We start from the raw sequence: 24,749 nt of genomic DNA, 5'->3' as shown, positions 1-24,749 counted from the left end.
CCCAGTAAGAAAATAAGAACACTTCAGTGATTACTTTGGCCTCCATTGAAATCGTTCATGGAAATTCTGTTCTTCAGACATTTTCATAAACTGTCACCAGTTTTCTGCATATAATGAGCTACATATTTCATTTTTTTGTATGTGTGGAAGCATGAAACATGCAATTTTCCATGCCTGTCTTTAGGAGAGCTGCACCACCTGCTTTTTGTGAACCTATGCAGTCAAACCGCGGTTCCCAAGCAGCTCTGTTTTGGAATGTTTCGGCTCCTGAATGCCAAAATCCCAGAAGTAAATGCTCCAGTTTTTGAATGTTTTTTGGAAGCCGAACGTCTGACCCGGCTTCCGCTTAAGTGCAGGAAGCTCTTGCAACCAGTTGGAAGCTGTGCCTTGGTTGCTGAATGTTTCAGTAGCAGAACGGTCTTCCTTAACGGATTACATTCAGCAACTGAGGTTTGACTGTATCGGCTTTGATTAAGGTAAATTTGTTACTGTCATTGTATCAGCCCAATTGAGGTGTAGGTAAGAATTATTAGATACACCCTAAAGTCCCATAAGTATTGCATCTAAATGCTTTCTGCTAGTAGTTTAATAGCACTTATTTAAAATTCCCTTATATCAAATCAAGGTAAACAACTGATCATAGTCAATAAAAGGAAATGTCTGTTCTTCACTTCTTACATTCCAGTCCACAGCTAATGAACTCCCAGCAATACCATTTTGTAGTATTCTACATTTTTGCTGTCTAGTGCTTCAGCGTCAGTTCCATTTACAGTAGTACCTCGGGTTAAGAACTTAATTCGTTCTGGAGGTCTGTTCTTATCCTGAAACTGTTCTCAACCTGAGGCACAACTTTAGCTAATGGGGCCTCCCGCTGCTGCTGCGCTGCCACCGCGCAATTTCTGTTCTCATCCTGAAACAAAGTTCTTAACCCAAGGTACTATTTCTGAGTTAGCGGAGTCTGTAACCTGAAGCGTCTGTAACCCGAGGTACCACTGAACTTGCAACTGATACTTTTTCTAAATCATTAACGTTATAATTTTAGTGAGACTGACTCATGCGTCTGACATATGGCAGCAGTTTTTTATTTAGGTGTAAAGGTCAAGGCATTTAGATGTAAAGGCATTGTTAAAAGTCAAGAAGTAATTTCCTGTGCTGCTATTGGGTGTAATCAATAGACATTAAAAGGCTGAGTCACCTCAGTAAATATAAGGGATTTTTTGGAACAATCAAAAGGTTGACGTGCTAGGTTTTCTAGTATGGAGAAAAGACAACCAAAACACGATAGCGGTCTATAAATGTATGACTGGTGTGGAGAAAGTACATGGGCCTGAAGGAGCGTCTCCACCCCCATTGTTCTGCCCGGACATTGAGGTCCAGCGCCGAGGGCCTTCTGGCGGTTCCCTCGCTGCGAGAAGCCAAGTTACAGGGAACCAGGCAGGGGGCCTTCTTGGTAGTGGCACCCGCCCTGTGGAACGCCCTCCCACCAGATGTCAAAGAGAAAAACAACTACCAGACTTTTAGAAGACATCTGTTTAGAAGACATCTGAAGGCAGCCCTGTTTAGGGAAGCTTTTAATATTTAACAGACTATTGTATTTTAATATTTTGTTGGAAGCCACCCAGAGTGGCTGGGGAAACCCAGCCAGATGGTGGGGTATAAATAATAAATTATTATTATTATTATTATTATTATTATTATTATTATTATTATTATTATTGACCAACTCCTCACCCATTTTCTCATAATAAAAGAACTCTTGGCCGCCCAGTTATATTAATGGGTGAGTACATTTTCCATGCAGTTCATCATTAAGTTACAGCAGTGGTTCCCAGTTGGTGGTCCATGGACACCAGGGGGTTCCCGTAACCCACCCAGGGTTACCTTCAAACTCTTCTGTTAACTTATCATTGCATGCAGAGATTTTCCTCTGTTTTTAATACAAACTGTTATCTTACTTGGTTTTATTTTTAAGAGGCTTAAAATATTTTCTTATCTTGGGAAGTTTTAACAGGCTTTAAAGTTCTTACTGTGTCATGTGGGGGTATCAATAGATATTGGAAGGATCCAGTATTTTCATACTGTTGTTAATAAAGATGGTAAAGGCAGTTGTCTCTATATTCGGAACAGGTTGTTGGAAAATAGAATATTCTTCAGTACTGAACTAGTAACAATTGGTAATATGGTTCATTCAGTTTTGTCTTCTGAAAAGGATATTTGGATGCCACCATTACCTGCTTAATTGGCATACAATTAATGTTTAAGTGAGTTTCTTTTATCATTTCAGCTTTACTCCTAGAAGCTCAGACCACGCCTTTTTGGATAGACCCTTCCACTATGGCAAACATTGTCAAAGGATTGTATATGCTTAGGCCAGGTAAATTATTATTGTTATTTTTATTATTATTTTAAATACTCTTTATTAATTTCGCACATCGTTTAGAAAACAATAACACAATGGGGGAGAAATGGTATCACATTTTGATGGATAGTAGATATAAAGAATATTGATACGTAGTGTATCTTACGCTTCACAGAAGGAATACAAACATAGGAAATGAGCGAAATCATTTTTCTTTTGAATAGATTATAATTTACAGGACTGATGTCCCTGGAAAATCAAGCAGCAAGTTCTTTTGTCTCCGTGGTGCTGATAATGCCATGGTTGAAGGTTTGGTCCCTGGATGGGACAGCTGCATTTTTCTGCATAGCAAGGGGTTGGACTAGATGATCCTCAGGGTCCCTTCTGTGACTTCTGCCCTGTTGACATCATGGCCTGGCTTATGTACGCATGGCAAAAAATGAAAGGGCTTGGCTTTGAAGCCTTCAAGAGCGGTATATTTTAGGCAAGTCTCAATAACCAGATCAACAAGAAGGTGTATATCTCTCTCTCTCTCTCTCTCTCTCTCTCTCTCTCTCTCTCTCTCTCTCTGTGTGTGTGTGTGTTACAGTCCTTTCTATTTTGACCAGATTGTGGACTTGCAGGTGAAGTCCTAGATCAGAGCCATTAATGTCAAGGTGTGTAGTTAAACTGTGTGGCACATGGGATATTGGATGCATTTGTGGTACGTTTGTGGTTATGATTGCTGTCAAAACACTAGGCGCACCTACTCCACCAGGCTGCTCCCTGATAGACATCTTTCTCTTCTATAGGTAAGCAATCTGGTGCCTTGTACATGCATTTAGCATGCAGCAAGATAATACTTAATCCTTTCATAGAATCATAGAGTTGTAGACTTGGAAGGGGCCCTGAGGATCATCTTGTCCAGCCCACTGCAATGCAAGAAAATGCAGCTGTCTCATACGGGGATCGAACCTGCAATCTTGCCATTATCAGCACCACGCTCTAACCAACTGAGCTATCCTTTCTGTGTCGTGTGAAAGCTCAGTGCTAGGATGTTACAGGCCTGCCATATGAATTAATGTGTGTGCGTGCGAGTGATTTTGTTTCATTCACTATTACTTTCCATTTCTACACAGAATGGGTTCAGATGGCACCAGCTTTATTTTCTAAATTTATTCCAAACATCCTCCCTCCTGCTGTAGAATCTGAGCTTGAGGAATATGCTGCTCAAGACCAGAAACTCCAACAAGAACTTATTCAGGAAGGATTTTCCAGGTAATAACCCTGGCATTTAAAAATTAGTACCCAGTTTTTTTCAGCAAGTGTCTCAAATTGTTGGGGTTTGGGAGTGGGGTCAGTCATGGCTATGACTATGAGCTGAAATAAAGTGCAGCCACAGTCAGAATAATTGCTGCCAGCAGTCCTTGTACTTGCCCAGAAAAGTCAGAACAGCTTGTGTGTAAAGCAAACATTTTATGAACTGCCCTGAGAGTAGAGTTTAAAGTGCAATAATAACAACTGTTTCCCTACCCTTGTACTGTCTGTTTGCTGTAAATGTTTTGGGGAAGGAGCACGTGTTTCTTTGTTCTCTTCCTTGGTGTTTCCATTGACCGTGGAGAATGTGTTCACTGAGGAGCTATCAGGGATGGGGACAGTTTTCAAGGACTGCGAAGAGGACAAAACAAAGACATTGCCTTTTGAACAACTGCTACAAAAGCACCCAAAGCTGTCTGCTTAAAGCCATATGATAGCCTTGATAAACCAGCTACCAGAGTTTTGAATGTTATGATGGCGGAGTAGATGGGAATTATTACTGTTCTCCTTTGTTTGTTGTTATATGTTCTTCTTATGTATGTGTGTACACACTTTCAGCTTTTGCCAGGAAAAGCAGGAGTTCTCTCAACACCCTCCTTAAGAGGTTGTACAGTGGTATCTCTGGTTACGTATTTAATTCGTTCTGGAGGTCCGTTCTTAACCTGAAACTATTCTTAACCTGAAGCACCACTTTAGCTAATGGGGCCTCCTGCTTCTGCTGAGCCGCCGCCGAGCGATTTCTGTTCTCATCCTGAAGTTCTTAACCCGAGGTATTATTTCTGGGTTAGCGGAGTCTGTAACCTGAAGCATATGTAACCTGAGGTACCACTGTACTTGAACCCTTGCAGAATGGCTGTAGGTTTCTTGCACAGTTACACCTAATCATTTTAGCCTGGTAATCTGATCAAGCGCTTTGTTTCATTTTCGTTTTGAATTTTAAACTGCTGTTCCCCAGTGACTCTGGGTAAATTTAGCCTTGGGGCTGATATTTAGTACTAGCAATGTTCCAGGAGGATAAGTTAGCTGTACTGCTAGAGGTCACTTACAATACAAAATAGTTTAGCTATGAGTCATACATATGTTGGTGGAATGTTAACTCTTCTATTTTGTTCACTAAATGGAACAATGGTGGCTTGGTAGCATTTCTTTCAGTAGCTTATCAGTATGGTTTCCAAGATGCTCAGTTCAAACCCCTTTGGAGAAATAGTAAATTTGAGAAATTTCATCAAGACACTAACTAGTCTGATGGCTGAGGCACAAATGCCAAATGAAACTCCCCATGTTAGTAATTGTTGCCCTTTCCCAGTTTCTAAATAAGCTGCTTAAATAAAGCTGCTTTCCTGTGACTAATGGCAGGGTTGCTCCTTGTGTCAAAGATCTTTTAGGCAAAATTAGATGGCTCATTAAATATATGTATGTTTGCTAACATGCTTGGTTAGTATAATTATTTTTTTAAGATAGCCGATTCTGGGCTGTTAGCAGCATGGATGGGAAAAGGTTATGGCATCCTAATGAAAACAGCCCCTCAGTGAAGTTGCTGTTCAACTCCAAAAGAAAGTTGCCATAGGCGTCAATCTCATGTTATGATTTTGGGTAGGATAGCTACTTCTGCATGGTTGGATCCGTCCCTGTAACATTTAGAAAGGTGGCCATTGTGTTGGATAGGTAGATTATGTGTCTGCTTCACATGCCAGTGTTACTAGCCACAGAGCGGTGTGCTGCCAGCATGGGAAGTAAGCACATCATTTGCTTATCCTCTGCAGCTGCTCATTTCAAATAACTGCTGGTGTGGAGTAAGACCATACAGAAATAAAACCCTGACACACAGGTAATTCAAAACTTGGCCCTAAATATTAGAGATAATACTTGTCAGGCAGAATAAATTGATTCTGGTACATTCTGTTCCTTCTGTTATTGTTGCTCTTCTGGCATACATAAATATTATATTTTATTTGTATTGTTTTTGAACTCTATGTTGATGTCATGCTTCATGCTAACTTTCTATAATTCCTTCCATTGCTACCCCCCCCTTTTTTTTAGAGGTGACCAGTCACGTAAAAGAGCTGGAGAAGAATTAACCTACAGTAAGTAATTTAGATTACCATTATAAATTATTTGATTAACAACAGACGCTTCGTTTGAGACAGTGAAGCAAACAACTCCTTCTCACCAACAGTTTCAAAGTTAAGTTCCTGTGTATGGCAACTTGCAACACGGGTCAAAGAGAAGGTGCCAGGGTGCAGAAGGTTTGGAATGTAACCTTGAGGAGTAAGAAAAACTGGCTCTCTGTAGTTCCACTTCCCTCTACATCAGGCATAGGCAAACTTGGCCCTCCAGATGTTTTGGGACTACAACTCCCATTATCCCTAGCTAACAGGACCAGTGGTCAGGGATGATGGGAATTGTAGTCTCAAAACATCTGGAGGGCCGAGTTTGCCTATGCCTGCTCTACATCTCTAAAATATTGGTAGCCTGAGCCCATAATAAAGTTTGTACAGATGAGCAAAAAAAGATTCAAGAAGTTGTAAATTTAGTATTGGATCACTGAAGTGTGTGTGTGTGTGTGTGTGTGTGTGTGTGTGTGTGTGTGTGTAATAATAATAATAATAATAATTTATTATTTATACCCCGTCCATCTGGCTGGGCCTCCCCAGCCACTCTGGGCGGCTTCCATAGAAACCAAAAATACAGTAAAATATCACACGTTAAAAACTTCCCTGAACAGGGCTGCCTTAAGATGTCTTCTGAATGTCAGGTAGTTGTTTATCACTTTGACATCTGCTGGAAGGGCGTTCCACAGGGCGGGCGCCACTACCGAGAAGGCCCTCTGCCTGGTTCCCTGTAGCTTTGCTTCTCGCAATGAGGGAACCGCCAGAAGGCCCTCGGTGCTGGACCTCAGCGTCCGGGCAGAATGATGGGGGTGGAGACGCTCCTTCAGGTATACTGGACCGAGGCCGTTTAGGGCTTTAAAGGTCAGCACCAACACTTTGAATTGTGCTCGGAAACGTACTGGGAGCCAATGTAGGTCTTTCAAGACCGGTGTTATATGGTCTCGGCAGCCGCCCCCAGTCACCAGTCTAGCTGCCGCATTCTGGATTAGTTGTAGTTTCCGAGTCACCTTCAAAGGTAGCCCCACGTAGAGTGCATTGCAGTAGTCCAAGCGGGGGATAACTAGAGCATGCACCACTCTGGCAAGACAGTCCGCAGGCAGATAGGGTCTCAGCCTACGTACCAGATGGAGCTGGTAAACAGCTGCCCTGGACACAGATTTGACCTGTGCCTCCATGGACAGCTGTGAGTCCAAAATGACTCCCAGGCTGCGCACCTGGTCCTTCAGGGGCACAGTTACCCCATTCAGGACCAGGGAATCCTCCACACCTGCCCGCCTCCTGTCCCCCAAAAACAGTACTTCTGTCTTGTCAGGTTTCAACCTCAATCTGTTAGCCGCCATCCATCCTCCAACCGCCTCCAGACACTCACACAGGACCTTCACCACCCTCACTGGTTCTGATTTAAAAGAGAGGTAGAGCTGGGTATCATCCGCATACTGTAGGTTAACTTTACCTTCAGCATGATATCATTGAATGGATGCTACTTGAATTGGCAGGATCAGAAATACCCAGGCCTTATCTTGCGGGTCTGTTCTGCCAAACAGTGTCGTTCTGCAGTCCTTGGTGCGCCAAACTGATGAAACTACTGTAGCGTGTTGTATAATATGGTGGTGTTTAGGGCTTTATGGCTTAACAGCCATCTATGTACTTTTCCGGCATATGGAAAGATGTCCTTTAAGTTTCTTAGGGTATTTGTGCGCATAGAAGAATGGGTGGGATGCTTGTCTTTTGAGATGATGGATCAGGTGGGAGGGCACCAGCAAAGATGCTACCTTGAATCATTTTTCTCTTTAAACTTTTTTTTTTTTTTTACTGTTTTAGATGGTTCTGCTTCGTGTGCAAGCTCAAGAGGATGCAGATAGTGACTGTGCAACGAGTATTTTATTCTCAATACGAGCGGACACTGGAGTGACATTGGAAGGGAGGGTATCCAGAAGCCCCGTTGGGCTCTACTGATACTCAGGTTCTTTGATGCAAGCTATACCTACAAGAGGAGTTTGGACATGTTTCTTGCCATGTAATAAAATATCTGTTTGCTGCTATTTGGGGGCTAACTTGGAACAATGTGACCAGTCTTGACAAGTTCTTCTTGGGCAATCCTGTGAGGAGCAGACCTTCCTGTTTCTGTTTTAAAAAGACCAGTGCATACTAAAACATGGTAGCCAAAAAAAAGCAGCTTCCTCTGAAAGAAACTTTGCACTTTCTAAATGTGTGGACATTGCTGAGCTTGTGCCCATTAGGTTTTGTCTGAAATGTTTTGCTTAGAAAGAATAAAAATCGATCACTTGGGAGTATTTCTTTTGTTCCACAAAAAGTTTGCATCCTAGAGTCAGTCTTATGTTATTGGCTCTTGACATTCCAGATCTATATAGTTCACCTATTCAGCCCCCTTCCCCCTATTCCCCCCCCTTTATTCAGATATCCATTAATAGGTCCTTCTGTGCCCTCAGTCTCCTTGCTGTGTGCTTTGCAGCTTTGTCTCTCTTAAGCTGTGATTTGATTAAACATGCTGCAAATTTGCAAGATTTTCTTGCAACCTATCACTTAGGAAAACAAGAGTGAACGAAAATTTTAATTAAGTTCCCTGTTTCCTTCCATGTGAGAAGTATTAATGCAAGTCTCAGCATTTATTGTATTTTGTTGTTGGCTTCAGTAATGATTGCAAAAGCTTAAACCCCAGATAGAAAGCGGTTCCCACATGCGATTTCAATTCAGAGTTGAAACGCTGGTACATACAGATAGAAGGATTTGACAAGACATTGTGGGTCAGGTTATTGGCTCACATCTACCGTGTTGGGCTGTGACAGTACAGATAGGTTTTTCTTTATGGTTTTAAGTAATCTGTTTGTTTGATTACCTTGTTATTGGACTGCTATAATAGATTTAAAGAACGTAGCTGAAACTTTGTTTGTAGCTTACCTCTGGGTAGCAAGGTACTCTAGGTCAATTTTACACACCCATGAAAAGCTTGTACCCTTTTCAGAAGGTAAGTGAATTGTGTACTTGATTTGCACGTAAAGGATTTTTTCCTCTTGTTAAAGCTTGAACGTCCTGCAATAGATTGCACTGCATTGTGGGTATGAATATATATGCAGCAATCTGTACCTCATATGGGATGAGTTTGGATCCCTGTATTCTACTTCTGGTCCCAGATCAGAGGCAAGTCACAAGGTGCTGTCCTGCCCACCCCGTGTTCTCTATGAAGAAGCGCCATGCATGCATAGAGAACTAAGGGATCCCCTGTGTCTTATGTGTGGTAACCAGCTAGGTCATACTCAGAGTAGATCCATAGAGCAGACTTGTTAGTCATGACTAAAGTCCATTGATTTCATCAGGTCCCTTCTGGGTAGGATTTAGTTGGATATCACACAATGAGGAGGTTTTTTAAATAGAAAGAGTAGGTCGTTCTCTGCAATAAAAGGTAAGTGCAGATATCGATTGCCACTGAGACAGCAAAGCCAAACTGGATGCAGTTGTTCTGAGAAGTTAGTGCTCAGGGGAAGTTCATTATGAATGAACCTTTAATATAAGTGTTGTGCCCGTGGAAGGCCATGGAGAGGAAGCATTTTGCATTTCCAGAAGTAATAAATGGCAGCTCTCTTTATTAGTAAAAAAAAATAATCTTATTACATGCCTTCCCCACTTTTGTGCACTGGTCACACTGGGCTTATCTAGTGCACAGAGTGCCCTGCACAGTTTTGAAATCTCATTGGGTAGAACTCTTGAGAGATATGTTTGTCCATTATGGTGTGAGAGCATTATCTTAAATAGCAAAATGGTACTTGGAAAAAGTGTTGGTTTGTTTTAAAAAGAACAACGAAACCCTTGCAATATCAAAAAATCTTTTAGACCTGATGGGAAAACTGGGCTCTTAGTTAATGGTCAAAAATTATGCATCACTTCAAAGAAACCATGACAGTAGGTATGGCAAGAAAATTCCTTTCTACTTTTACATAGGCTGTCCTCCTTTCTTTTGATGTTCAAATGAAAGACACTAGGAAATTACAGATTGTTAATTTTTGAAATGTTTTAAAAATTAATCCCTTGCATGTTCTTTGTTTGTTTTTTTTTCTTCGAAACAATTAATTAGATGAAAATTACTAAGTGAGAGGCAGGTATAATTTTGTTAGAGCAGATTCTGCTGTGGAAGAAAGACTCTGTTTTCCATTAGAAACAATGGACTACCTAGGACCTTTACCAGTGTAACATTTTTTGTGGTTTCATCCCCAGCAAATTGATACCATGAGCAGTATATTGTGACATCCCACTCAGTGTCAATAAGTTTGCGCTCTGAGCTCCCAGTCATTGAATGTGATGAGCAAGTACATAGTCATTCCACTAGAATTACATTAGACCAGTTGGCATCTGCTCCAGGTTGGCACCCCACCACCAGACCTCAGTTGCCCTCAAGGACAGAGTTCACATAAGGCCTTCTGATGTTGGAAAGATCTGGGGGGTATCTTTTGTAGGGAGGTCATATATATCTAATACTGTATTTAATGCAGAATGTATCTGTACAAATGCCACTCACACCAGTTGACTGAGGATACCTTTGGATATGGAAAATGGAGCGTGCAGAATGTATGCACAACTTAGTAGTTTTAGTAACCAAACAAAAACAGATTGAAGAAAATAAAACCAACATCCCTGATATAAAAGCTACTTGCTTCTGCAGTTATGAAAATAATTTTTATGATTTATTTATTTTTAAGGATGGGTACTTCGCTACATCCAGGTGATTCCTATTGTTGTCGCATTCTCCCCAGAATCCTCCCATTCAGGCTTTAGTTGTGTGGCAGAAGATGGCAGAGCTACAACTGCTAGAGCAGGAGTGGGGAACATGTCGGGCTGTTTCTCATCACCTGTAGTCTGAACAGCATATGGAGGGCTATAGGTTCCTCATCCCTGCTCTGGTTAGTGAATGAGGACTGGAGCTAAGCATATGGGACACCATGCCTACAGTCATTCCATGGTGCTGGGTCTTCTCTAAAAGATGGAAACCTAAGAGTTGTATCCATTGAAGTCATCTCATTAATGCAAGGTTTTCCACAGTGGGACTTACTTCCTTTTCCTTCTCCCCTCCAAATCTGTTCTGGCTTTCCCCTCCAGCCCTCCAGAAGAGATTTGAGGGGCACTGAGGAGAGAGACGGGAAGTTCCATTGCACAGGTGGAAGTCCTTGTGCTCATGGGGCAACTTAGTTGGGTGCAACCCATATTGTTCTGCCCTCCCCAGTTAATGTCGCCACTGCACTGCAGATCACCCTGGTAAAGCACTACATTGCTTAGTATAACCCATCATAAACTTCCTACCAATGGTCCTCTGCCGTTTGGTCCACTTTATCTTCATTTAGAGTGGTCAGAGGTAAAGTAATCTGAGGGATAGCCATCTGAAGCACAAGTGAAATATTTGGTACCACTGAAAGGGTGGGAGGTTGACGATCATGCCTGGGATTTGTGGTTCTTGTTTAACCAGAAAGGCCATGTAGTTAATCTTCTACCTTTCTGCCATTTTGCTTTGACCAGTGAGATATACCCCTACAATAAGGAAACATAAGCAGAAAGTATTCATGGTGACTTATACCATTGCCATGGATTTCCCTTCATTTGGAGTGTTGGTACTGTTTGAGACTGAATATATTCCACATAGTCTATGTTACTACGGATTAGAATGGGATTCTCATTTGATATTTTGTTGTTGGCAGAACTACAGCTATCAGAATCAAGCGGATGAGAATGTTAATATAAAACACCCTTTTGATTTCCAAGAGTGTGCAGGTTTATTATGTATGTTGGGCTGCTTTTTTTTTTTTTAACTCGTATCTAATTTGTGATTTGTAAATAACCTGTAGAATGCAACTTTTGTTTCAGGTTATATAATTTTATTTGTGTCATTGAATGTTGAGTCTTGGGACATTACCTTTTTGAAACCAGTCCTTCTCTAAAAGTTAGGACAAAGCCTTCCTCTAATGTCAATATTCTACACATTCTTTGGGGAAAAATGTTTTAGCCCTATGTAGCATCTTGCCTGACTAGGATACTGAAAACTTTTTGTAAAAATAAAAAAAATGTTGTGTTATGTTGTAAATTAGTATTAAGATTTCTGTATGTTTTGGCATCTAATGCTGAAATCATTTGTTTCCTTATCTTCAAAGGGTTTTATCTTTGTGAGCTGAGCATGAAAGAACACGACAAAACATGAAACAATGGTTACTCTGTAGACATTTTTCTTGGTCAATCAGTGTGTCAGGTCTCTAAAGCCATGACTTAACCAAAGCAGCATGGTCTTAGCTATGGTGCTTCTGTGAATCAGACAACTTGCCACACGTGTGTATGTGTGTGTGTGTGTTTTGTTTTCCCCCTCAAATGAGACCTAAATAGCAAAATTTTATGCATCAGGTGTCATCTTATATATCAGATTTGTTTCTTGGGAAATTTGCTCTATTAAAATATTTTTAGACAAACATTTTGGTTTTGAAGTTTCCATTTTTAACTTGCATCCACTTATCCATACTGGTTTGCCTGGCTGAGAGAAACTTTGATGGCCAGTAATAGTGCTGGCATTACACAGTGAGTGCAGAAGTGTCCCAAGGAAAACTCTGCCTGCCTTTTGAAGGATGCTTCTGCAGTAATCAGCCAGAGAAGTAATGACATTATTTTCTCTGAGAATTCCATCTCAGATATATTGTGCAAAGGTTCCTAATATTATACTGTTGAATATATTACTGTGCAGAGTGCACATAGGAGTTGCAGGCTGTTTGAACTCTTCACACGCCATTCACTGACATGAACAAATTTTCAGCATCAGTCTTATACCTAGCTGCTTTTTTTAGGCTGCAGGAGAGCTGTGAAAAGTGCTTTGCATATATAGTGATCTTTTGATCTTCATTTCCTGAATCCCTATTTTGTCTGCCAGACATAATTATGCCAGTTTACATTTGCTGGTAATGGAACAGCAGTTCATATTTAAGACATCACAAAAAGTGTTGTGATTTAGCCACTTCACTGCTCAGTGGTTTGTTTGCTCGTGTATTTCTACCCTCTGGGTGAACCTTTCTAATTTCTAAAGCTGCCAGCCAGTTTTTTGTTGCTAGGGTAGGGTGATTGTGTGGCTAGAAACCCCTTATTCTGAAATAATTTTTTAAATAAAAAAATTCATCTATCTAGGCCGATTAGGATGGCTTCCCCCTCTATCCTCCATATAATGTTCGTGATTGCGCTTTCTGTTGCTGATGGAATGAGATAACCTTGGAACTGTATTCTCTAGATCAGTAGCCTCCTATTATTTCTGAATCTGAGACCCACCTTTAACTCAAAGATAGATTTTGGTGGCCCATTTCTTAATCGTTTATCATACATTTGTTTTGTGGTAGTGCTTCTGTTGCGAACCACCTTGGATCATGCTGTGACCCAGAAGTGAGTCCTGACCCCTAAGAGCTGAAGGCCAATGCTCTTGTGGGATCTGTCATATAGTGGTGGGAGATTTCTTATCAGCAAGCAGCAAAAAATATAATGTGTCCCCTTGGGGTTAGTCCCATGTATGAGGTTCCCTAGCCTAGAGGTACCACTGTGCAGTGAATGCTATAGTTGCTGTGGCATTTTACCAGGACTTATTAATTGTGAAAGTGGTGGGTTGGCTTAGACAACCACTATTGTAAGAAGGGAACCTACTAATTTGCTCAAGTGATGTAAATTATGTGATTGCACCTCCTGCTTGCCGTTAAAACTTAAGAGAGCAGATGGAGTTTGCCTGGTACATACACAATGTTGACATCTAACAACGATCCCAATTTCCCCCTCATAAACAGGCATGCTTACATACAATTCTTTATATCTTGGGTTGGAGGGTGAGGATGACTATTCCTACCAAGTTTTCTTTACGCCTTTATCCTTTCAACAGAATCAGTGGCTCCATTAGGCCCTATCCACAAATGTGAGTGAGGTGGAGGGCAGTGGTCAGACATAGGATGTGAACAGGCAGGCTCTTGAGCAAAATGTGGCAGCGGGGTCTCATGCATATTGAGTTACCTTAGCTCTTGGCTATCGGGTGGGAGCCACAAAGTTTATCCTCATTGCCAGGTTGACTGGCATTGGTGCATTAGCTGCTGAAGAGAAAGCAGTGGTGGAGGGGGATGAACGGGTGTCAGCATAGGCAAAATTTGTAGTACAAATCATAATGTGCCTTGTTCCTGAGTAGGTTGGACCTGTTTCCTAGTAGATAGGCCACAGAATCAGGTTGTTAGTAAATGTTTTCAGACTCTGAACCCAACTTTAGAGCTTCATCATATATGCCAGACTTCCCTTGTAGGCACGAGGGACACATAGGTCAGAAACAATTGCCGGATACTGTCAATCACTGTTGCTTCCAACCCAGCAAATGATAAACTGAAAATCCTCAGTTGGCAAGGAGAGAAATGAATCTGCTCGAGGGCTACTTCTCTAGCTCAATAGTAGACTTATAAAAGCCACAGCCAACACCTTCAGATATGCTTGTTCACTGCCTTCTGCAGGAAGCTCTCCAAACTACATCCCTGCTCTTTGTGTGCACACAGACATAGCCTTAGGACTTTCCCTCTTCCATTTCTTTCTGCCCACCAACTCAGACTGCCCCCCCCATCCTCACTCTCTGTGTCCATTGGGATCTCTTGCATCCGCTCACCACCTGCAATCCTTCCCTCCCTCCTTCGGCTGTCAAACATTAAGTTATCCCACAAGGACCACCTTGCAAGCTCTAGGTACCGCTTCATGCATTCCACCAGACACAGGGTTGTTATCAATCCATGCTCCTACTCTGTCTTCCAAAAAAGCAGCATCTTCTTTTCAGAGCAGCCAGTATTGTCCCCTGCACCTGGGCTACCACCACCACTGAGTTGCTGCACTTGCCTAAGTGAGCTATCTGCCCAGCCACTATGCACATAGTTCTAACGGAGTAGGTTTCTTTTAGAAGCCACATACATCTGTGTGGCTCAGGGTCCCCCAGATATACAGAAACCTGTATTCTTACGGGTAGCCCCATTTTGTTTCCAACCCATTTGAGCCAGCCAATGAGCCACAATGCTATTGGAAGGGGAAAGTGGTGCCTAGTTACCTCATTCTGTTACCCTTCCTTTGTTCTCAGTTTCTCCCTGTCATCTCCTCCAGTTTAGTGTAGTGGTTAAGAGCGGTGGACTCGTAATCTGGTGAACCGGGTTCGCTTCCCCTCTCCTCCACATGCAGCTGCTGGGTGACCTTGGGCTAGTCACACTTCTCTGAAGTCTCTCAGCCTCACTCACTTCACAGAGTGCTTGTTGTGGGGGAGGAAGGGAAAGGAGATTGTTAGCCGCTTTGAGACTCCTTCGGGTAGTGATAATGCAGGATATCAAATCCAAAACTCTTCTCTCTCCAGCCCTCAGTATTTCTTGCTCACTGAGCATATTTGGGTGCTGGTGAGGTTCCCCCCCCTCCATTTTCAGTGTGAGAATGGGCAATGGCAGCTAAATAAAAATCCTGAATTTCTCCTCTCATTTTTCTAGGCATCTCAGGGAGCATCTAAAAATGGCCTTTTCTCTTGTGGACCAGGCAGCAGTGAGAAAGTTTTCATCTCTCTGTACTTGCCTCACTTTCCCCATCCTTTCCCCGTTGCTCAATTTCATTTTCTCACCCACTTTTCTGCATCTCCCTCTCAACAGTCTATCAGCATTCTGTGTCCAGTGAGCATGCTCTATTCCCATAGGGCTTGACTTGTTCATTTGGTGTGTGTGTGTGTGTATTGGGGGGAGGGGCTGTCCATTCTTAGCAAACATCAGGTTTGCTGTGTGTGACTTAGAATCATAGAACTGTAGGAAGGGGTCCTGAGGGTCATCTAATGCAACCCCCTGCAATGCAGGCATCTCAACTAGGTCATACGTGACAGATGGCCATTCAACCTCTCACAAGAATCGGTTCCACTGTTGAAAAAGCTCCTACTGTCAGAAAGTTCTTCCTGATGTTTAGTCTGAATCTCTGAAGAAGGCGAATTCCAGGTAAGTGCTGTGGCCTGGACCTTCTCATATCTTGGATAAGTGGGGCAAGGGTAACTGTGACAGAAGCCAGAGCCTCATTTCTCTAAGATTAATCTATGATGGCATTAAGAAACACATGGGGTCTCTTCTAATGTAATATATAAATGGTGCCTCTCCCAGTACCATCCAGTCCAAGTATTGAGATTAGTTGGAAAGGCCCAGTTAGTAGTCCAGTCATTAACAGATGTCTGTTTGACTGGTACATGCACTTAAAAATGCATATACAGTGGTACCTTGGTTCTCAAACACCTTCGTACTCAAACAACTTGGAACCCACACCCAGAAGTGTTCTGGTTTGCGAACTTTTTTCAGAAGCTGAACGTACTCCATTTTGAGTGTTACGCTTCCGATTTGAGTGCTACTCTTCGGTTTTGAGTGTTACGCTGAGGTCTGTCTATTTTTGCTATTTTGTGTTTTTGTTGCTTTTTTTGTTTTGTTTTTGTGACTGTGTGGAACCCAGTTCAGCTATTGATTGATTGATTGATTGTGTGACTGCAGTACATTGTTTATTGCTTTCATTTTATGGATGAATGGTCTCATTAGATAGCAAAATTCATGTTAATATAATTCATGTTAAATTCCTGTTTTAGGGATTGTTTTTAAAAGTCTGGAATGAATCCATTTTGCATTACTTTTTATGGGAAAGCATGCCTTGGTTTTGGAATGCTTTGGTTTTGGAACGGACTTCCGGAAAAGATAGTTTGAGAACCAAGGTACTACTGTAGTAGTTTAAAACACACACACACACACACACACACACACACACACACACATAAATGCATTATTTTAAGGGAAATGGCTTTGCAAATTTGTTTATATTAGCTGAGTCCACCACCTTCTGAGAGAGTTGGCCCCACTTTTGAACAACTCTTACTGGTGTTTAGTCAGAATCTCCTTTTATCTTGAATCCATTGGTTTGGGTCCCAGCCTCCAGAGCAGGAGAAAACAAGCTTGCTCTATCCTCCATGTGACAGCCCTTTAGATCAGGCATAGGCAAACTCCAGCCCTCCAGATGTTTGGGACAACTATTCCCATCATCCCTAGCTAACAGGACCAGTGGTCAGGGATGATGGGAATTGTAGTACCAAACATCTGGAGGGCCGGAGTTTGTCTATGTAGAAGATGGCTATATCTCCTCTCCTCTTTACAGGCTACATAAGCAGTGGCATTTTAAAAAGTGGAATTAGAATGGCATTGGATTGAAGATGTTTCTCTTGAAGCTTCTCTTGAACCACAGATTCATTTTTGAAAAGAAAGCCAATCTGTGATGCAACACACAAGTTACTAAGCTTCAGAACAATGCCTCTTGAGCTTTTCTTTCACCTGATAAATGGCATTGTCTGTCAACAAATTTCAGGTAAAATGCATGGGTTTGGTTATATAAGCAGGCACATTGCTGTATCAAGTGTGATTGACTCCTCTGGTTCCTTGTTCCCTCTAGAAGGTTTGTTGCCTTTGACAAGGGTTGATTGGAAAATAACAAAACGTACAGTTTGCTAGGCATTGCAATCCCACTGCATTGACTTCTTTACCTGATGCACTTATCAATTCTCAAGGGATGTAAGTAACATGCTGTTTTGATTGCTGTCAATGTGATAAACCTACCGGTAAATGGCTTCAGCTGCTGAAGTCAGGATCACACATATACTGTAGTTTTGAAGGTATATGGAGAGAAGATTCGGTAAACCAATTATTGTGGAAGAATGGGTGTGATTGTATAAATCTGATTCTAGTGACATTAAAATAGAATTTATATAACTTGCAACTTAGTATCTGATGTTTGTTCATTTGCAGAAAACACAATCTTCAGGATGATAATTACTGGAGATGTCAAATGCAAGCCTGTTACATTTATTTTGGACTTGTCCTCAAGTGCCGTATTTTTCGCTCTGTAAGACGCACCAGACCACAAGACGCACCTAGTTTTTGGAGGAGGAAAACAAGAAAAAAAATATTCTGAATCTCAAAAGCCAGAACAGCAAGAGGGATCGCTGCGCAGTGAAAGCAGCAATCCCTCTTGCTGTTCTGGCTTCTGGGATAGCTGCGCAGCCTGCATTCACTCCATAAGACGCACACACATTTCCCCTTACTTTTTAGGAGGGAAAAAGTGAGTCTTATAGAGCAAAAAATATGGTAATTGGTGAGAGATATTGAATACAATGGAAGCCATTACTGGTTATGATATCCCAAGGACAGCAGAACCACTCCCTTTGGCAATTTAAAAGAAATGGTTGAAGAATCAGATCTCAAACATACAGAATATTAGATAAGAGCAGCTAGGCAAGTCACTGCTAGCAACTGGAAATCTTCAAAACTACTGATAGTGGTATAAAAGAGTTTGGAAAATAGCATTTCTCACAAATTACAGAAGGAATAGGAAAGGAAGGGTACCAAATAGATTGACTGAACACTGGAGATTATTTATAAATCATAAGTTCCAAGGCAATGCTCATTTTTATACTTTGTTTTCATTTCTATGAAATTCTTGATGATGTGATTAATTTGCTAATTGAGTCTTCTAATTAGGTTAAATAACAAATATTTTTGCGCTGGTACTCATCATGAAGTTGTTACAGGAAGTGCCCTTGTGTACCCCCAGAAAAATAGCACTAGCAAGAACCTTTCCCAAACTACCGCAATTCACCTTCTAATTTGTGGTACACACATAGCCAGTGTAAACCATTTTATCTTTGAATTTACTTCTTAGTGCCAAATCAACTTCACTTCCCCCTCTCTCTTTTAAAGAATCTGTTACTGAAAGGCTTTGTGAGAAACTCAAATGGCCTCCCCCAGGCTACCATCTTTGCTTCCAGGAACTGATGTCAATTACTGTTCAAGACTGCAGTTAAGAGAGAGGGGGAGGCTTATCAACCGAAGTCTTGGTCCTGCTGAAGGTTCAGTGCTGTTTGGTGAGCAGCTGTGTGCTCTCAAGTATCTATTTTGAGAGTACTAATGAAATTACCGCTCCATAAACATGTATTATACACAAAAGGTTTCATCCAAGCGGCCAATGTTGGTTGCTTTAGCAACCGTTTGCTCAAAGGAGGCTGACCTTCAGCAACTCATCAGTGTGAAGTGGACATTTCTGCAGAGTCACTGCAGATGTTTTACATTTCCTCAGCCTGTGCCATATATCCACAGAATTATTTAGTCATGTATGGCAGGGGGTTGGACTAGATGACCTTTGAGATCCCTTCTGATTCTACAATTGCCACGTTTTGAATAACCTTGCATCGCTTAAGGAAAGAATGTTGTCTTTGCATTTGGATCACTTACAGCTTTCGGACAAACACTTGAAAATTAAGTACTGCCTAGATTAATTCTTTCTTTTTAAATAGTGTTCCTTGTACAAATTTCTTTTATACAACCATCGTACAGAACAATAGTAAAAGAGTCAAAGGGACAATTACATGAAATAACTGTACCAGCAAAGCCTAACAGAAGGGTTATAAACGATTGAGATGTGTGTCAGGTACAAGTGATATACAGTTGATTTGATTTCTTTTTAATTATTGCACTGAATTCTTTTTTTCTAGCCAAGCTTGGCTGAATCCAGCTTAAAAAACAAACAAACAACAGTTAACTTATAAAAGACTACTTTTTGTCAGCATAAAATAAAGATTTCAAGAGATACCTGAAGGTTAACAGCAAGGGTGACTGCCAGATTTATCCTGCTGGATTTATTTATTTATATTCATTTATTACTTATTAAAGTTATACCCTGTCCCTCCTGAAGGAGCCCAGGACAGCAAACAAGTGGAAAAAACAATAAAATGTCTTTTAAACAATTCCAGTGCAGATGCAGAAGACCGAGAAAGATCTCAAAAGGGATCTTTCAAAAGATCTTGAAAGAGGGAGGGTCTGAAAAGAGGGAAACGTTGAAAAGAGAACAGAGATGGCGTCTGTCTAATATTCAAGTGGCTCCCATGAATGCAGTTCACAAAGCAAAACAAATTCCCTTCCATGGGCTGTGAGAGTGAAGACACTGCCTGGTTACTTCTCTGAGGACAGAAGTGGTGACGAATTCCTCTCTCTACTACTTCTCTGAACCCTTTTGTTGACCTTCCCTTTTGACTCTATAGCATGCTCCACTGCCTCATGAGGTATGTGAGATTTTCTCCACTTGTCTTGTACGTCATCAATGCTATTTTCCCCTTTTCACTGCACTTTATTGTACGGTGCACTCTACTCTCTTAATGCCGACAGGCCCCAGTAGGAAAGCCCTCAAGATCCACTTGTGGCTGTCTGCTTGCTCCCGAGTTGTGTCCTGATGCTGGTTTTTGTTGTCATGATGAACTGTATTTTGGTATCTTTGCGGCTGGATATAGAAACATTGAATTGTAGAGTTGGGACCCCAAGAGTCATCTAGTCCAGTGCAGGAATTATCACGACAGATGGTCGTCTAGCCTCTGTGTAAAAACCTCCAAGGAAGGAGAGTCCAACATCTCCTGAGGGAGTCCATTCCACTGTTTAACAGCTCTTACTGCCAGAAAGTTATTCCTGATGTTTAGTCGGAATCTCATTTCTTGTAACTAGAAGCCATTGCTTCAGGTCCTCCATGCCAGAGCAGCCCAGCTCCTACAACCGTTCCTCCGTTGATTATCTTGGTTGCCTTCATCTGCATGCTTCTTTCTCCCTCCCCACCCAGAGGCTTTTCCCCCAGCCCCATCTCTTACCCTGCCCCCTGTATTTTATGTTTTTCAGTTTTCCTTTCATTTTCAAAAGCCTAGCTTGCTCTTCAGTCTTTAACAGCTGCTTGGTATGCAGACCCCAGTAGATAAAGTACAGAGCTACACATTATCACCTGCTAATATCGGTACATCCAGGTGGTCTTTAAAGGCATAGTTCCAGGGACTACTCAAAAGATGGCAGCCAACATAGGAAATTGATTTAGACCAAGTCAGACCATTGATCCATCTAAAGGTTAAAGGTAAAGGACCATAGGTGCCAACTCTCTGGGGCCCTGGGTGCGTAAGCACCCACAAAATTCTCCATGAAGGGACCAGGCACCCACAACTTTCAGTGCCAAGGCCATGCACACTGCAGGGCACCCATGGCCCCGGACACTCAGAGTTACAGGGTCAAGTTGGCACTCCTGCCTTGACAGTTAAGTCCAGTCAAAGGTGACTCTGGGGTGCGCTGCTCATCTCGCTTTCAGGCCGAGGGAGCTGGCATTTGTCCACAGACGGTTTTCTGGGTCAAGTGGCCAGCATGACTAAATGGCTTCTGGCACACGGAGGACCGTGACGGAAACAAGAACTCACCGAAACACAGTTTACCTTCCCGCCACAGTGGTACCTATTTGCACTGGTGTGCTTTTGAACTGCTAGGTTGGCAGGAGCTGGGACAGAGTAACAGGAGCTCACCCCATCGTGGGGATTCAAACCGCCGACCTTCTGACTGGCAAGCCCAAGAGGCTCAGTGGTTTAGACCACAGCGCCACCCGCGTCCCTTTTCCCTTTACCTGGTCCATCTAGCTCAACATTGTCTACACTGACTAGCAGTGGTGCTTTAGGATTTCAGACCGGCATCTCACCCAGCCCTACCTGGAGATTGTTAGTTTCTGTTTCTCACTGAGCAGCTGCGTGGAGTCACAGGACTCTGTTTATATTCCTGGGATTCCATACTATTGGAGTCTCACGGGAAAGGGAGACGGGATGTGACGTTAGTGGTTTCCTGTTTCCTTTGTTCCTTTGTTCAGTTGCTCTCTGCTCTCAGAGAGAGAGGATGTATATTTCTTAGCTGTCTGTGTAGCTAGAAAATAAAGTATAGCAATGTAGCCATAAATCTCATCACTTCCGCGTGCTGTTTTGATGCTCTGCTGGGAGCACGTGCCTTGGAGCCTCATCAAAGGCTTGAGGTCGTTAAACACGTCAGGAGGCAATTCTGAAGGCTCGGGAAGAAAATGAGCTTTATCAGCTTGGCCGAGCGGAGATCCTGATAGGGATGGAACCTGAAACCTTCTGCCACTGCGCTATGGCCCTTTCTCTCACCTGTCCCCCATTCTCTCTGCACCACAAGCTTTGTTAGCTCTCCTCTTTTCCTCTTTATCTTCCTTGAGTTTTGTCAACAGGCTGCAATGGAACATAGAAAGCTTTCTTTATGCCAACACTTCACATGCTACAGGAATGTCAGTTATGAGCAAGCCGTGAGACATAGCTAGATGGTGCCAATACTATCACATTCTTCTGGACTTAGGGGCAGAACGAGCAATTCAGAGCATAATGAGAACCTCTTGATGGATGGTGCCCCAAACAATAACTTTTGGAATTCCCCCAGGGGTCTGTAATTTGCTTGTGGAATTTCTCTTGTGCAGAACTGAAATAAACGATTTCTGACTAAGCGGCACCAGCAAATCTTCTGTTCTGATGACGTAAAGGTTTTGCTCAGATTGAGAATGATTATGCCTAATTCCATAGCCTATCAACACTCTCTGACAGGGCAGCTTGAGCTAAAATCTAAGTTAAAATTAGCTTTTAAAAATTAAAAGTGGTGGATGCATTGTGTACAGAACAGAACCAGTGAATCACTTAGCTCTTTCATTCTGTATAAGCATCACAAAACTCTCTACATGTTGCTAGAATGCAGGGTGTGGGCAGATAAATTTGCCTCTCTACCCACCACAAACATACCGTATTTTTCGCTCTATAGGACACACTTCCCCCTCCAAAAATAAAGGGGAAATGTGTGTGCGTCCTATAGAGTGAATGCAGGCTGCGTGGCTAAGTCCAAAGGCAGAACAGGGAGATGTTGCGCTGCGGAGCTCTCTGTCTCGCTCTTCTAGCTTGGGGTTAGCTGCGCAAAGACTCTGCAGGGCAGCGGGGTGCCTTTACCCCGCTGCCCTCCGGAGGCTACAAAGGCTGTCCTGGAAGCCTCAAGCCTTTGGAGTGCAGTGGGAACTTGCGCTGCGCTCCAAAGGCTTTGGGTCAGCGAAAGGAACCCAAAGCCTTGGAGCGCAGCGCGAGGTCCCGCTGTGCTCCAAAGGCTTCAGGGATCTTTGAGGCTGGCGGTGGGGGAAAGCAGCACTTGCCCCCACTGCCAGCCCCACAAGCTCGGAGGGCAGCAGGAAGGCAGTGCGCCGCCTCTGCGCTGCTCCCCGACCTGGTTTTGATGCTGCCGGTGGGGGAAAGCAGCGCTTCCCCCCACCGCCAGCCCCACAAGCTGGGGGGCAGCGGGAAGGCAGCACGCCGCCTCTGCGCTGCTCCCTGACCTCTTTGAGGCTTTTCTCCAGGAGGGAGAAGGGACTGACTGGCCGTGTCAATCCCTTCTCCCTCCTGGTCGAAAAGCCCGCAGGAGCCGTGCGCTCCTTAAAGGGTGCGCAGCTCCTGTGGGCTTTTGCGGGAGATAGGGGAATTCCCCCACCTCCCGCAAGAGCACACAAAAGCCGTGCGCTCTTTAAAGGGTGTGCGGCTCCTGCTGGCTTTTCTACGAGGTGGGGGAATTCCCCCACCTCGTAGAAAAGCCCGCAGGAGCCGTGCACCCTTTAAAGAGCGTGCTGCTCTTGGGGGCTTTTCCCTGAGGGGGTACAAGGGACTGACTGGCCGCGTCAGTCCCTTCTCCCTCCTCGTAGAAAAGCCCGCAGGAGCCGTGCGCTCCTTAAAGGGTGCGCAGCTCCTGTGGGCTTTTGCGGGAGATGGGGGAATTCCCCCACCTCCCGCAAAAGCAGGGAGAAGGTCTGGGAGAAGCGCACAGGCTGTGCGCAGCCTGTCCGCTGCTCCCAGAGCTGGGGGGGAATCATATTTTTTTCCTTGATTTCCCCCTCTGAAAACTAGGTGCGCCCTATGGTCAGGTGCGCCCTATGGAGCGAAAAATACAGCAATAAAGGCAGTTTTGGTCCATCCATTAGCCAAGATACACTCCTCATCTCAGGCTGTGGATCAGGGTTAGCCAGGGATGCCAACTTGAATAAAATATTGTGGGGGCCCAGGTTAGCCCCACCGCACATAATTGATCACATGACACAGTGCACCCACACCATTTGAAAGGGAAGGCCCATCAACTTTGTGGAGGACCTGCCTTCTCAAATATTTTATTGTGGGGGCTGAAGTCCCCACAGCCCCTAGGAGTTGGCTCCTATGGGATTAGCCATGGTTAGTGATCCATGCCTTATCTCCATCTGTCTGAGGAACGATCTGCTGCTGTTTCCTGAGTGGGCAGGCTTGTTACTGTAGCTCACCTGCCTGGGACTGTAAGGGTCCTGACACTGCTTTTCTGCTATACTGAAATTGTGGTGCTTTGAAAAGGTTCTTTGGGTCACCCTATGTCTTTTTCAGAGTGAGACATTGTGGGCAAGATATCCCAGAAGAGTACCTGTTTTAACGTTTCACAGTTTACTACTGTGAAACTTTAAATAGTATTTGTCACCACAAAGTGGTTATGCTGCAAGTATTTTCTCTCTTTTTATTATTTCTTTTTAAAATAGTTTTTTATTTATACTTTTCTCCCCCCCCCTTTTTATTGGGTTTTTCACACACAAGCAACAAGAAAATAAAGCAATCTTTTACAATCAACATTTTAAGTCATCATATTTACACTGCGTGCCCTCACACCTCAACTTCCTTCCTTCCCTGCTTCGGTTTTCTTTATTTATACTTTTCAAATTTATACATTTCATTGGTTTTACAATCTATTTAACATTTCAAAATTTGACTTCCTCCCCCCTCTTTCGGTAGTTCATTAAATTTATTCTTTAATATCTTCTACATATCCAAATTCATTTAACTTGTTCATTTAATTATCTACTGTAAATATATGCTCTTATAAAACTGCAGTTTATTACAATAATCCTGCTAATGTTTTTATCTGTTTTCAATTTATCTGCAAATATTCAATAAACTATTTCCATTCTTTTATAAAAAGTTTGTTATCTTGACTTCTTATTCCTCTGGTAAGTTTCATCATTTCTGCATATTCCATAAGTTTTTGTATCCATTCTTCCTTTACTGG

General features: G+C 42.7%; 1 protein-coding gene across 2 annotated transcripts in view; it reads left to right on the top strand.

Moving 5' to 3' along the window:
• The window catches only part of CACUL1 (CDK2 associated cullin domain 1), a 39,270-nt gene extending 27,041 nt beyond the window's left edge, over positions 1–12,229 (top strand). Inside the window, exons 6-9 of one of the 2 annotated variants that reach the window (XM_083616721.1) lie at positions 2,285–2,374; positions 3,544–3,616; positions 5,696–5,739; positions 7,588–12,229. In XM_083616721.1, coding sequence (XP_083472847.1) covers positions 2,285–2,374; positions 3,544–3,616; positions 5,696–5,739; positions 7,588–7,628 — 248 coding nt within the window. In that variant the 3' untranslated portion in view covers positions 7,629–12,229. Of the gene's footprint in view, positions 1–2,284; positions 2,375–3,477; positions 3,617–5,695; positions 5,740–7,587 lie in introns of both variants that reach the window. The other variant, XM_083616720.1, reaches the window with a different exon arrangement.
• Positions 12,230–24,749: the final 12,520 nt, after the last annotated feature.

The sequence above is a fragment of the Podarcis filfolensis genome (assembly GCF_964270895.1).
Source record: "Podarcis filfolensis genome assembly, chromosome: 5".
Classification (NCBI taxonomy): Eukaryota; Metazoa; Chordata; class Lepidosauria; order Squamata; family Lacertidae; genus Podarcis; species Podarcis filfolensis.
Note: the sequence above shows the minus strand (reverse complement) of the source record. Positions and strands in the feature narration are given on the sequence as shown.